General features: G+C 32.9%; 1 protein-coding gene across 1 annotated transcript; it reads left to right on the forward strand.

Moving 5' to 3' along the window:
* The first annotated feature begins 69 nt into the window (after positions 1 to 69).
* LOC132062922 (uncharacterized) lies at positions 70 to 673 on the forward strand. The gene has a single exon (XM_059455389.1). The coding sequence runs from the start codon at positions 169 to 171 to the stop codon at positions 634 to 636; it is 468 nt and encodes a 155-aa protein (XP_059311372.1). The 5' UTR covers positions 70 to 168; the 3' UTR covers positions 637 to 673.
* Positions 674 to 15249: the final 14576 nt, after the last annotated feature.

Consider the following 15249-nt stretch of genomic DNA (forward strand, 5'->3'; position numbering starts at 1 on the left):
CATTATCAACTAGATCCCTTCTATTCAACTTCCAGCCAACAACCTTGCTTTCTCTCTTTCTCTCTTCTTTCTCACCCCCTCCTGCTTTGTGTATATTTAAGCACCAAACCACAATCCAAAGTGCTGCATCTTAAATACTGAGCTTTTTGATCTTTAGTCCATTGCAAAATGGCTAGTGATAAAAAACCCTGCCAAGATGAGCGTGCAGGAGCAGAAATTGTATATGGAGCTGAAGAGTGCCTTGGTCATTCTGTTGAACTCCTAAAAGAGTTGGGATTTCCCATGGGAGTCCTTGCTCTTAAAGACCTTGAAGAATGTGGCCTTGTTCGTGAAACTGGATTTGTGTGGATGAAACAGAAGGCTCCGTATGAGCATTACTTTGTCGCAACAAAAACTCTAGTTAGCTATGGCACCGAGGTCACTGCCTACGTAGAGAAAGGCAGGATGAAGAAAATGACTGGGGTTAAGACTAAGCAGCTATTTATGTGGGTGCCAATAGTTGAGATGAGCATTGAGGATCCTGCTCAGAATAAAATTCACTTCAAGACTCCTATAGGAATTGGAAAGTCTTTTCCACTCACTGCTTTCATGACTGATGAGGAAAAGCAGAAGTATCTTGAGAAAGCTAACGAGTAGAACAATTATCTATATGATTGCCCATTTTGCTTCATTTTTAGCTCAGTATATTTTCTGTACGTCCTTTTTTTTTTCTGGCATCAGGGCATTGATGCCTTTTGTTTTATCTAACTTTCACATGCTTGCTAAAATAATGATCTTTATGAACCAAGTATAAATTTCTGCTTCCATTGCATCAATTATTAGATTAAACTCTTTAAAGCTGATTATATTCTATGTTCATGCAAATGATATATTGATATTCATGTGGACTTAAAGAGAATGCATTAAAGAGAGCTGTTAAATGACCACACCTATTTGGCCCAACTATGGCAACACCTGTGAAAAGACTAGCATAACTTAATTTGGATTTTGCAATGTTTTCCCCAACAATTTTTCCTCCAAAACACACTCATTAGTAAATACAATAACTAATTCCTATTCCCAAAACACATTGAGTAACTAAAATTGATCCATATTTCCATATGAAAAAAGATGAAAAATCTCTACATACTTTGCGTATTTTATGTGTATATTAAATCATACGGTCTATTTAATTAAAAAAATTATACGCTTTACTTGTGAAAAAAAATATACGGTCTATTAAAAAAAAAATACTGCTTACAACTTGTTTACTAATCTAAATTGAGTATAATTAGTGATCATTAACATATTGGTTTTTTAAATTTGATATAATCCAAAATTCAATTTAATTAAATATAATATATATTTATTTAAAATTACATGTCAGCTTATAAGTAATACTTTGTTAAAAATGAATTATGATATACTAGCTAGTTTTGTTATTCACTTATATATTTAACCATATTAGGTCGTTAACATTATAATTCTTAATAACATCAAAAAGTGTTACGAAATATCAAATAATAGTCGCAAGAGATACAAGACCCTTTTGTATACAAATCATATTAATTTTCTTCGTAAATACAACGTACAATTTGATTTAGAGAAAAAACATAAAATTACTTCTAAACTTGCACCGAAAATTCACTTTAACAATTAAACTTTGTCGGTGTTTGTATACCACCCTAAACAATTTTGGAGTGAATTAAATATCACCTGGCGTGGCAAATAAAAAAAAAATCACGGCTTGCCCGGCTCCACTTCATCTTCTTTGCAAAGAAATCCAAAGGAGAGATGATCCACCATTTATGGTGAACCAGAACAAGAAGATACAGTAGTTCATACATCAATTAATTCAAAATCCGATGAAGTAGATTTAATTTCAAATACCAAAATCTGATGGTATTTTCTCTTTGATTTATGGTAGTTAATAAGTTATTAAGATAGTAAAGGACCATTACAATGTAAGAGATTGCTTTTCTCCCATTCTTTCAATCCAGCGTTTCCTATTTTTCCCATGATAGAAATATTTCTTTTGCTATATCTTGAAAAAATTGTAGTTATTGTGAAATTTATATAATACTTTTCACACATTAATAAAATATAATTCATTATTTTTTAAAATTGGAATTTACAGCTAATACTTATTTAATAAGAATTATTATATAATTAATTTATCATGTGGACTTAGATACCAACCATATTAAATTTCTAATTTTAGTTTAACTTAATAAAATAAAATTATGTAAAACTAATATGAATAATAATGTAAGCAATAGGGATTTTGTCTCTAAATCTTTCTGTAATAAAAATTAGCGATTTCATTTTTTTATCACAATTTCTTCATTATGTTAATGTATTTTTTAAGAAAACAAATTGTGATGTGACCATAAATCTATCATTATTTTATTGTTATGTTGCTAAGAGATGTCATAAACTTATTATTATTAATTCATCAATACTGTATATGAGTAACTTACTTAAAATTGAATTCTTGGATATGTGAAATTAATTTTAATTACTTATAAGAAATAATTAAGGATCATATGCATAATATCTCCACAAACATTAAATTCTTCAATATGTATATTTTCTTTTGAAAATGAGTGATTACCAGAAATTATGTGAAAAAGTAAAGTACCAAACATATATAAATATATTTACAATCATCAATAGATATTTGATTTTACATACAAAATTATATAATTAACATACAAAAGCAACAAGTTGTATATAATAAAATAAATATGACCTTGATAAGTTTTGAGGTTACAAGTACATATACAGATGGATTACCTTTTTCATTTTATTTCTTTTATTTGAATGTTAATTGATTCTTTGGAAAACGCCCAAAAATATTCCTGAACTATTTCCGAAATACCTATTTACGCTTCTAATATTTTTTAAAATTAAAAAATATATATATTATTTTTACTATAATTATTAGCCTCTTATCAATACAAGAGAAAGGGAACCAATTTTCCATTTTTATTTTATTTTTATTATTATTATTATTATTATTATTATTATCATTATTATTATTAAATTTTTACATCCAATTCTACCTCTCTTCCGCACACACATTTACGCATTTATCTTTTTTGCATTAATTAAATATTTATATTTTTACTTAATAATTATTTTCAATAAATATTCTATTACGGCTATTACTAGCTATTTTTTTTACTATCAAACATTAATAATTGCATATTTTATATCAAATAATATTTTAACACAAGGTCTTTATTTAAAATAACCCAAGCCCAATCAACCCGTACTATTTTTGGACCATTTTTTATTCCATAAAAAACCCACAAGTCATTTTAATACCCACCCGACCAACACCCTATTCATATACAAAATATGAAACCTTAGGTTTCATCATTTTTTACCTTCACCCACACCACCGACCCCCCCCCCCTTTCGTTCTCTTCTCTTCTCTCTCTTTTCTCCTTCATCTCCGCCCATCCCCCCACCGCCGCCCTACACTCTCCCTCTCCCACTCTCTCCCTTCTCCCCTCTCACGCTCCCTTCCACTTCCCTTTGTCCCCCCTCCTCTCTCTCTCTCTTGCCAATCGAAAACCCTAAAATTTCCCCCCAAGTACTCACTCTCTCTCTAGTTAGGGGGATTTTTCGGTTCAACAATCCCCTATAAATAATCCCCAAATCAATAGGGGGTTTTAGCCAAGAAATCCCCCAGCAAAGTATTTTTTTTTTTTCGGTCACAATATCACAAAAAAAATCAAAAATACTCAAACAATTTTTTTTTTTTCGTTGAGTCTTTTGTCGAAAAATTCGCAACCTCGAATTTGAAGTGTTTCGAGTGTCAAAATCGGAGACCCGCATTAAGTTCGCAGCACCCGTAAGAAGGATATCGATCTAACATACTAAATCGATTTTCTATTTTATTTCGCCTTTTCGGCTGCATTGAATCCGTTTAGTTAAGAGTTAATTATTCGATAAATAGTTTGTTTGTGTTGATAGTAATTCGGACTTAATTTGTTTGGTATGATGGTTTGATTATCGAGCTTGGCCATTTTGCTTATATAATTACATTTGTTATGTCCATAATTGTTTGGGTTTAATTGATTCAAATGTGTGGTTTAATTTGTTAGTTGGTTTAAATTGCGTATTGTTATATAATGTGTTACATTAGTGATTGATTGTTAAAATTTTAATGGTTAGTTGTTAGGTCGCATTTTAGCATTATAAGTCCGTTCGTTTTAGTTTAATTATATTAACGAAGAACACCTTATAAGTTAGTTCAATGTGGTTTAATAATGTCATAGTAATAAGGTAGGCTAATAGTTAATCCTAGAGATTATTTACTTGTTTATGATTAGTTTTTAATTAGTTTCGAGTTTGACTGTGATTAGTTCTTAAATGAGTTTGGATATCATTAAACATGCTATTAGTATAGTCCGTAGATTTGGTTTGATATTGAAGTAGCATTATTTGAATGATGGTTTTGTTTAATCCATCTTAGTCATTATTAACTCATAATCAGTGATCATGGTTAGTTTAAACTGATAATTTCCTCACATGATTTTGCTAGTCCAGCCTAAGTTGCATATGTCACATCTAAATTGGTCTTTGTTATACAAATGTTTGTTAGTATGTTCATTTAGTGGTATATTTAATTAAGACCTTCGCCTAATATTTAAGACTTAAATGTTTTATTCTTATCATGTTATTCTCTCTTCTTTCTCCCTTTTTTTGAGTTTAAGTAGCATTACATGCCTCATTAATCCAGTCCACTTGTAATGCGATTAAGAGTATTTTGTTTGTTGAGTGTTGTCTTTTTGAGTGCTTGTTGCATAACTTAAAATGATGTCTTAAATATGCCAAAATAGTTTGAAAATATATGTATATTCTTTGTCATCATAGATAGTTTAATGGTCATTTTCTTAATATTAATATAGGTTCATATTAGGGTACTTAGTTGTATTGGCCTCTCTTGTTTTATTTTGATAATCTGAGTCGAATTGGCTTTCTCATCATTGTTGATTTATATTTATGATCCAAATGTCCACCTGTTACTTGATGATTAACGGTTTAGCTTATGTCTAAGAGTGTCTAATCATATTCTCATTTTTATCGATGTCGTTTTAGTCGTTAAAATGTTTGAGATATTCATGAAACTTGGTTTAGTTTCTCGCTTCAATTTAAATGCTATGTTAGTTTTTGTTCTAAATTCACATCATCATGCAAATTAATCCTTGTTTAAACTTATAAACATGAATGGTCTGTTGAAATCTCAAATAGTCTTAACTTGCTCACTGCTTAAAACCTGGGATTTAGAGTTAGAATATGGGCATCCATCCAACTGGTCCCTATTTTCAAAAGATAAAGGAATCTGTGGTGTTTGAATATTTTGTTGGAAATCTTAAATGAACGAAGAATAGTATCAAAGTTGTTAATGGCTTGAACATGTTTTCATTTAGGAATAAGAAATACCTTGGCCTTTTTAGCAAATGTATATTAAATGCGAAACCGTTCTCATTTAAATATATTTTGTTCTCTTAGATTCACGCTTGTCCCTAGTTTTCTTTCAAAGACTAGATTATAAGTATTCATTTGGCTTGAAGCTAAATAAGTTAACATGAAAGGGCTGAAGGTTGTTTTCTCTTGTTTGCATTTCTTTTTTGAAATCCCCATGTTGGTCATATGTTTTAGTTCCATTTGCTAGATAAACCGATCAGATACTTGTTTAAGTCATACTTTGTCTCTTGCGTGTCTCAACTTTAAAACATATATTTGATCATCTAAGGATCTCATTTTGTTTACATTATGCATGAGATATTGGTATATTCTCGTTTTAATATACCAAGTCTCTCGTATTTTGATATCAATCTCTAAAAACCTTGTTGGTCATATCCTTTTATTCCCCATTTGAGTTCGAGTATGATGTACATTCCGCTTGTTTGTTTTGTTTAACCTCCCAAATGATCTTGATGGAATATACTAGTGCTTGAGAGTCTGTTTTGAGACTTTTCGGTTTAAGTTTTTATTTGTTTGTTCAAAAAACCATCAACATATTCACCCAAAAAATAATCAACTTGATTAAATATGGTTATCTTATTAAGTAATTAATATGCTTGTTTGAATCATATATTCCCCTCCTATTTCAAAAGTCTCTAATGATGACAATTATTCAATATGATGTGTGAATACTTTATAATTTTGTTAGTCAAATGAATCGAAATACATTCTTTCAAAACATGAATTGAAGTACATCTTTTTTTTTTCTAGGCTAATATACAAGAATATATATACATTTTCTGAATTGTTTTGAGTTTATATTTCATATGTTTAACATTATTTATTGATCGCGTACATTGCTTTTGTTTCATCTTTATGTATGAATGTGTATACATGGAATATACTTAGATATACATATAACCTAAAAGCCCAAGGCCGCAATTTGAATTTGTATCTTTTTGTTTAAGCCTTATTGAAAGATACTAATCTTTTTCTCTCATATCTTTTATGCATGAACCGCATACGAGTTCGAGGGATATTATTCTTCCACATTCGATCTTGGGCCGAAGCCCAACAATACAAATTGCAAGAGCTCAAAATGGGCTGGATCCATTTGAATTTTATTTATTCCTTTATTTTATTCTTTAAGCATTTAATTTATATTGCATGATTAACATTTTGTTTTGTTAATTTAGATAAACCTTAGTGAAATTAGCAAGTTTAGTTTAGTAGTGGGTAGTTAGTTTAAGGAAGACTAAAAAATTAATTCAATAAGTTTCATTATCTTCTTTTATGCCAAATTATTTATAATGTCTAATATTTTTTTTATTGGGAATTGATTTACAAAATGCATGATATGTATTTTGAGTTGAGGCAATATATTTTTATCATAAAATTTTTAAAACGTCACTAATATGTAAATATAAACTCTAGTATATTTATAAATAACTCTTCAAGTTTGAATTAATCACACATATTTTTAGATAAGTATATTTAATAAGAAATAATAAAAGGGAATAAAGAAGACTCACATTAGCTATTTTGTATCTTTATACTCTTTAAAAAAAAAAAATCAATTAATATCTCATCATTTGAGTTTGTTTTAAATATTTATCAAAATATTGCGTAAACCTGCACTTTTCTTCTGCTTATATACAAATTAATATATTTTTGCAAATCTCATTCTTATATAGCATTATTATATATTCTCATTTAAAGTTTTAACTATCTTTATAAATCTTATCTTAAATAGTATTTAAAGACATCTTTTTATGCAAATTATTATTTTCTCTAAGTCTTATTTTAAACAATGTTATTACATTTTCCTTCAAAAAATTTATCAATATTTTCAAGTCAGTTTCTTAACTCTTGAATATTATATTTGCGTCTTTAACTTTAATTTATTAACCTAAGTTTGGCCGGATAACCGTAAGTTAACGGATCTTAAAGGATGCCTAACCCCTTCCCTTTAGGATAATATAGAACCCTTACCTAGAATCACACTGATTAAGTAGACCATTAACGGAGGTATAGTTAGGCTTTACCTTAGTTAATAAATTAGGTGCCCTAATTCACCTTAAAATCAATTAGGTGGCGACTCCTTAAAATAAAACAAAAATAGGAATCACCAATACGTCATACTCCTAATTTTGACCCCGGGTTAAAATGGGGTGTGACAGCTTGGCGACTCCGCTGGGGAACTTAGGCTCTAACCATAACAGACTTAGGTTAATAGTTAATGTGTTGGATATTTTGTTTGTTTCCCTTTTTTGCCTTTATTATTGCTTTTTCCTTATATGCTTTTGGGTGTTTTTATTCCTTATGTAAATTTTCTATGTAATATGTATGTTATTGCTTTCCTTAAATTGGCATTCCGCTCATACTTCTTCCACTCCTGGAAAACTCACACATATTCACACACTTAAAACGCGAGGTGTGCTTAGCGCACCCGCACTACTAAATTACCCCTTTAGAACCCATTGGTCTAGTGATTTAGTCGATGGCGTATGACGGCCACGGACTTTCCACTCCCAAGTTGTCCGCTTGGGGGAGCCTTGTGTCATAGGAAAACCATTTTTAGTCTACCTAGGTAGAGCGAAAACCAAAACCTTGTAAGGACATGCATCATTTTAAACCTAGGAGGCTTAATACCCCTGGTGTATTGAGTTCATTAGTCAACCTCACCAAATGTCCAAATGAGTCCATGACTCTGAGTGACACTATTCACTATTTATGTGTTTTATTTGAAGGACAAATGTGAAGAATATGTGGACCTAGTACTCTATAGGAAAACTAATGTTTTGTTGCAGGTTGTCATGGAGCATCCGATTAATGCCGGAGGGTTGAAGACAATTGAAAGAAATTAGTGGAGATGAAGTGTTAGATATCTTAGATTAATTTTGAATTGTATTATTAAACTGGCATGTAATAAATTTTTATTTTCTTGTAAATTAGTTTTAGGAAGAGTTATGGAATGATACATAAAAGACATATTTGTCCTTCAAATATTCGTTAGGCCTACCTCTGGCATAAAGAGGTCCCTTGCATTATAGAACGCGGTGCATTATGTGCAATAATGTGTTTATGTGCGATAATATGTCCTTGCCGTATACTAACTCGTTTTCTTTTTCTTTTCTTTTCTTTTTTTTTTTTTTTTTTTTTTTTTTTTTTTTTTTTTTTTTATTTTAAACTTATTTTCAAAAAAAAAGAAGGAAGGTTGACTTGTGCTAAAGGGGAACTGGCGGAGCACTCATATTTTACACGGTCTAAAGCCAACTTAATATCGATTAAATTTGAAACTCACAAAATTTCTTTGAGTGCAGGAACTTTTTAGACGTGAATTTTGGAAGGGTAGAAAATCCCCAGATCATTGGCACTGCATCATTAATAATCATAGATCAAGCACCGCATTTAGGTTAGTTCGCCTTTAATTGGTCATTTTAGGTTTGTTCGCCTTTAATTAAACATTTTAGTTTTGTTCGCCTTTAATTGAAAAGAAAAGGAACTGCATTTCAAGAACCTGCGATATCGACAGTCTTCACAAATGGAAGTTTTGGATTGATTTCATTTTACCATTGTCCCAACTACTTTCTTCGAGTAGCTAATAGGAACATAAAAAAAAAAAAAAAAAAAAAAAAAAAAAAAAAAAAAAAAAGCAAAGTTCAATCATGCAAGGTTGGGCTACTGGAAGTGAAACAGTCAGCAAGAAGAGACTTAATGACTTCATCTTCATCATCTTCCTCTCTATGGCCATAACCAATAGCAGCATTATTGTCTGCAACTGGACCACTATCGCAGTAAGTATCAAAAGAAGCCTGCAATTCTGCCATACCCATAAGCTTTCTCTTCTTGTGGTTAGCCTTGAAACAAGATTGCCTTAATTTCTTTGTTTTCTCCTCAAGTTCCATGTCTGGAATTTCCTCCATCCTTTTCTCTCTTCCTCTAATGAATCTATCACATCCTTCCACTTCGTTCCATACCATTTCCTTCCCCTCTTCAATTCCTGCAAATATTCATCATCGAAACAAGGGTAACATGTCTATATAGAGAATATCTTAACGTTCTCTTCTAAACGAAATATTAAGAGAATATAATATTATTACATAAACTAAAAGGTTCTTTTTTATTTGAAACAAGAGTGTAAAGAAGATGTGTATATAGAGAGTGAACCTTAACATTCTTGATTAGTGTTTGAAGACTCATTAACTTCCTATGTGGCCACCTTTGAATTCCCAAATCCCTACATCTTATCTTCAAAAGTGTCACCCCAATATTAAGTTCCTTGGCTGCTTGATTTATTGGCATGTAAAAATACTTTGAAATTGTTTCTCGAGACAACATTTTTTGCTTCCCTTTCTCCGTTCTCCCAAGTAATTGGGAACTTGATCCGAATCCACCGCTCGTTCCGCTCCACATCCCTGCACCCATAACGTTATAATACATTAGCTAATTTATTTAGAACAAATACTATTAGTGTATACAAATAGATATTCAGAATATGACCGCCACCCGGGTAGGGTTGTAGAAAGATGAATAAAATGGATCTTCAAGAGTAAAATCCATCATCAAAGGATTGTTAGCAGTGTCAAAAGCGTTATCGTACTGATGATCGATGGCGTATTGTCCTGAATTACCTTGCATTCTTTCTTGTAATTGGATTCAAAAGGAAAGATCCTAGAGGCATATACGCAGCACTGGTTCTATATGAACGAAGAGTGCATGAACGAAGGTCAGCTAGTGTAGTCACTTCATGCACATCACTCTTCCCTATAAAACGCGTAATCCAAGTGGACGGCTGATCTTGAAGATGCCGTTTGCTTTTAGAAAGTGGACGGCTGATCTTGAAGATGCCGTCTGCTTTTAGAAAGTGGACCGCTCCTTTCATAAAGTTGTCGGCCATCGGGGTTTCACCTGAGGGGTAAAAAACTTTTTGAAAAGTGGACGGCTGCTTTTCATAAAGTTGTCGGCCACAAAAATCAAATGATCAGAAAAAAAAAAAAAAAAATAAAAAAAAAAAAAAAAAATCCGGAATTGTGTATAGATACGTATTGTTTTTTTTTAGACGTATATAACCGATAACAAATCTGTAATACGTCAAAGCCATGATATACAAATCAAGAATCAATTAATTACGTTATATAAGTACGGTTAAGAAATCTATATTGACAAGAAATAATTTGTATTAGTACTTATACACTTAAGAAATATATAAAGACAAGACTAGTACTTTAAAGTAAATTATCTACCCTAAGTCTACAATACAGTGACTTATACCTTATATTTGACTAATCATTTTAATTTGGGCTTTGTCCGCCTTATATTTGACTAATCATTTTAATTTGGGCATGTCCGCCTTTATAATAGGACTTGGTTAATTTATTTGGGCATGTCCGACTTAAAATTGGACGTATTAAGTTTTTTTTTTTTTCAAAAAGAGCACTGATATTGCACTTGCATTCGCACTACTTTTACCTTGAATGATTTTCGTACTAATCGCACACTAATGCTACTTTTATCTCAAATATTTTATACTACTCTCACGCTAGCACTATTTTTATCTCAAATATTTTGTACTGATCTCACGCTAGTACTATTTTTATCTCAAATATTTTGTACTGATCTCGCACTGGCACAATTTTTACCTCAAATATTTTGTACTTGCACAACTTTTACCTCACATATTTTGTACGAATCGCGCGCTTGCACTATTTTGTATATCGAAATAATATCGCACTAATTTTTTTTACACCTGCATTAATTTTATCTAGGAGTAATTCCACGCTTCTTGTAAAAGGAAAGAAAGTACATAATGTTTACAGCCTTGCAAGGACTATGCACCGAACGGTTTGAGTTTTCTTAGGACTAATTATGCCTCCCAACTGCTAACAACTCTCAAATTTTACAAAGATTTTCAAATGAATCGATGTACAAATATTTTCTATTGCTTTCAAATGCTTCGCACAAAATGCTTTCAAATGCACAACATATGCACTACTGTTCTCGAAGGCTCTGCATAAATAATTTCAAACGCACTGCGCATGAATCGCACTACTATTTTTTAACGCATTATCGCTTTCAAATACCCTACGCAAATGCTTTCAAATACGCTGCACATACACCGCACCAATGCTTTTAATTTGCTCCGCACAAATGCTTTAAAATTCGCTGCATAAATGCTTTACACCATGAGTCATACTGGTTTTAAAACCTCATTTTCATCAGCCATCGGGCTTTAAAAGAAAACCTCATTATGCAAGCTTGGGAAGCCTCATTTTCATAAATCATTTGGCTTAAATAGCCTCATCTCCATATCTGGTGTAGGGCCCATTTCCATTAATCGTCGCCAAAAGGCATCATTTTCATAAATCATTCGGCCCTCCTTTTATAAAATAAAATAAAAAAAAATAAAATAAAAAAAAACCTCAAAAGTTCTTATTCACGAACTACGCCTGGCCTGATTCCTTTGGGATACGTAGGCAACCCAAGGCGGGTTCGGCCCTTCTATTTTAAAAATTTCAAAGTCTTTGGTTTGTCCAACCACTTCAGTTCATATAAGACACATAAGGATTTTGTATGAAGTTTTAGTCTTCGCGTTGTTTAAATTTATGTGTCCTAGTATCTTGAGACTGGGACAAATTTTCGAAATCGATCAAAATCGCTTCCAAAAATTTTCTTTATATCTTCTCACTTTTCAACTGTTTAGAACAAAGCGCCTCCAGGATTGGAAACTGGGGCAATTTTTAGAAATGACGCAAAAGTGTTCTTAAATGATTTTAAATAAAGTTCGTTCATATCTTTCTAAGAAATATCGATAAGTTCGAATTCGAGTCTTCACAATCATTTTATCTATTAGAGCCACTAAGTATTTTTTTTCGAAGTCATCCAAATCTCATTACTCTTATTTTCAAAATACACTTTTTATTACTTATAACTGAAACTCCTTGGCAAAGCAAAATATCTGGTGGGGCCTCGAAGAACGTGGACACGATCGGGATGAGAATCACTTCAAGGACCAAGTTCCCCAACAAGCACAAGTCAACCAATTTTCTTTTAACTCACAATTTTTCTTTGATGAGACAGTTTCAATTAACACGGATGTGGCGCATATTTGACTCTTCTTCAAATTTTAATTACGTGATCAAAGAGTTATCGTTTTTAAAAGTGGACATGAATTTATCTTCTCAACCAAAGGCTATAAGCGTAAATTCTTTTTATTTACATATTCTTACCACTAATAGTTGTTTCAGCTCGTGGCATTTTCTCGATGGATCAAGGGCATATAATTGTGGATTTAACTTTCTTCAAAGTGGATACGGACATGGTCACCTATTATCGGGTTAAACTCCTCAATTCTATCATCACTTTATATATACTTATTTATTTCAAGTCGATAACAAGTTATTTTAAGAATGTGGTATTTATTAAGATAACAAGATCGAAACCTCACATCATATGTTAAATTGTGGGGACAATTTAACTTCCGTCACAACAGGACATGGATTAGAATATGAACATAAACGTAGATATACCTTTTTACAATACAATTTTTTAAGTGGACATGGATTTACATTTTTACACTGAGGACGTGAAAGTGGAAGTGAATTTATATTTTTACATTATAAAATTTGTGGAAAGGGACGTGGATTTATTATGAACATTGTGAAAGTGGAAGTGAATTTATATTTTTACATTATAAAATTTGTGGAAAGGGACGTGGATTTATTATGAACATTGTGAAAGTGGAAGTGGATTTATATTTTTACAATATAAAGGGACGTGAATTTATTATGAACATTGTGGACGTGAAAGTGGATTTATATTTTTACATTGTGGACGTAGAAGTGGATTTAACTCGTTTGCATTATAAAATTTTGTGGAAGCGGACGTGGATTTATTTTTCGCACTATGAAAGCGGAAGTGGACGTGGATTTATATTCTGTACTGTGGAAGTGGATGTGGATTTACATTTTTGTACCGCAAAATGCGGACGTGGATTTATATTTTTTGCACTGTGGAAGTGGACGTGGATTTATTTTTCTGCACTGTGGAAGTTTACATTTTTGTACCGACGGTGGATTTATATTTTTTGCACTGTGGAAGTGGACGTGGATTTATTTTTCTGCACTGTGGAAGTGGATGTGGATTTACATTTTTTTACCGCAAAATGCGGACGTGGATTTATATTTTTTGCACCCTCCGAATGGGATTTTATATTTTTTGGACGTGGATTTATTTTTCTTGCACCCCACCTGGAAGTGGATGTTATATACATTTTTACCTTTTATATTTCGCACCGTGCACCCACCTCCGAATGTGGATTTATATTTCGTTCGTGCACCCACCTCCGAATGCGGGTATTTTATATTTCGGTTCGGCGCCCCACCTCCGAATGCGGGTATTTTATATTTCAGTTCAGGCGCCCACCTCCGAATGCGGGTATTTTATATTTCAGTTCAGGCGCCCACCTCCGAATGCGGGTATCTTATATTTCAGTTCAGGCGCCCACCTCCGAATGCGGGTATTTTATATTTCAGTTCAGGCGCCCACCTCCGAATGCGGGTATTTTATATTTCAGTTCAGGCGCCCACCTTATATTTCCGAATGCGGGTATTTTATATTTCGGTTCGTGCGCCCACCTCCGAATGCGGGTATTTTATATTTCAGTTCAGGCGCCCACCTCCGAATGCGGGTATTTTATATTTCAGTTCAGGCGCCCACCTCCGAATGCGGGTATCTTATATTTCAGTTCAGGCACCCACCTCCGAATGCGGGTATTTTATATTTCAGTTCAGGCGCCCACCTCCGAATGCGGGTATTTTATATTTCAGTTCAGGCGCCCACCTCCGAATGCGGGTATCTTATATTTCAGTTCAGGAACCCACCTCCGAATGCGGGTATTTTATATTTTAGTTCAGGCGCCCACCTCCGAATGCGGGTATCTTATATTTCAGTTCAGGCGCCCACCTCCGAATGCGGGTATCTTATATTTTGGTTCAGGCACCCACCTCCGAATGCGGGTATCTTATATTTCAGTTCAGGCACCCACCTCCGAATGCGGGCACCCATTTTATAATGCGGCTCTCGTTGAAGTGGATCTCAATGTCAACTCAATTGGAAGCCATAAATTTAATTCATCTCCAAAGCATATTGTGGATTCAACTTTCGAAACAGGGATTACAAGTGCAAACTCCTCCAACCTTGCCTTATTTACACATATATTTCTTTATTGCTAACAATTGTTTTTAGCTGGTGGCTGTGAACAATATCGAAGTTGGCATCACACATCAAATCGTGGAACTAGTTCTTCGGCAGCGAACTGGGGCAATTTGTTGGGAAGGATAATCAGACTTCCCGACACGGGTCAAAGATCTACCTCGAACACTCTTCTCTAATCACAAGTATTCTTTTGCATTCCAGTAATTCAATTTTCAAGTTCTATCATAATACCCAGTGTCATCATAATTCGACACTGGGACAATGTTTTGCAAGATTCGCGCCAATCGGGGTTCATTAGTCATTCGGGTGTCGTAATTGTCCCAGAACTACACTCGACCTGATTCTCGTGCAACCCGAGATATGTAGGCAACTCGAGGGCCGGAGTTCGGTCATAATTTTCTCGGTTTCCTTTAGCCGGACAAAATAGGCTATCGAGTCAACGTCTTTGCCCGACAACTCTTTTCATCATTACCGGCAAAGAGGGACAAGTCGTTGACACCCAATTTTGTCCCACCTCTCTTCCGAAATACCTATTTACGCTTCTAATATTTTTGACAAATTAAAAAATATATA

The sequence above is a fragment of the Lycium ferocissimum genome, chromosome 7 (assembly GCF_029784015.1).
Source record: "Lycium ferocissimum isolate CSIRO_LF1 chromosome 7, AGI_CSIRO_Lferr_CH_V1, whole genome shotgun sequence".
Taxonomy (NCBI): domain Eukaryota; kingdom Viridiplantae; phylum Streptophyta; class Magnoliopsida; order Solanales; family Solanaceae; genus Lycium; species Lycium ferocissimum.

Coding starts and splice junctions, on each gene's coding strand:
- LOC132062922 (XM_059455389.1), top strand. CDS start 169: ATGGCTAGTGATAAAAAACCCTGCCAAGATGAGCGTGCAGGAGCAGAA.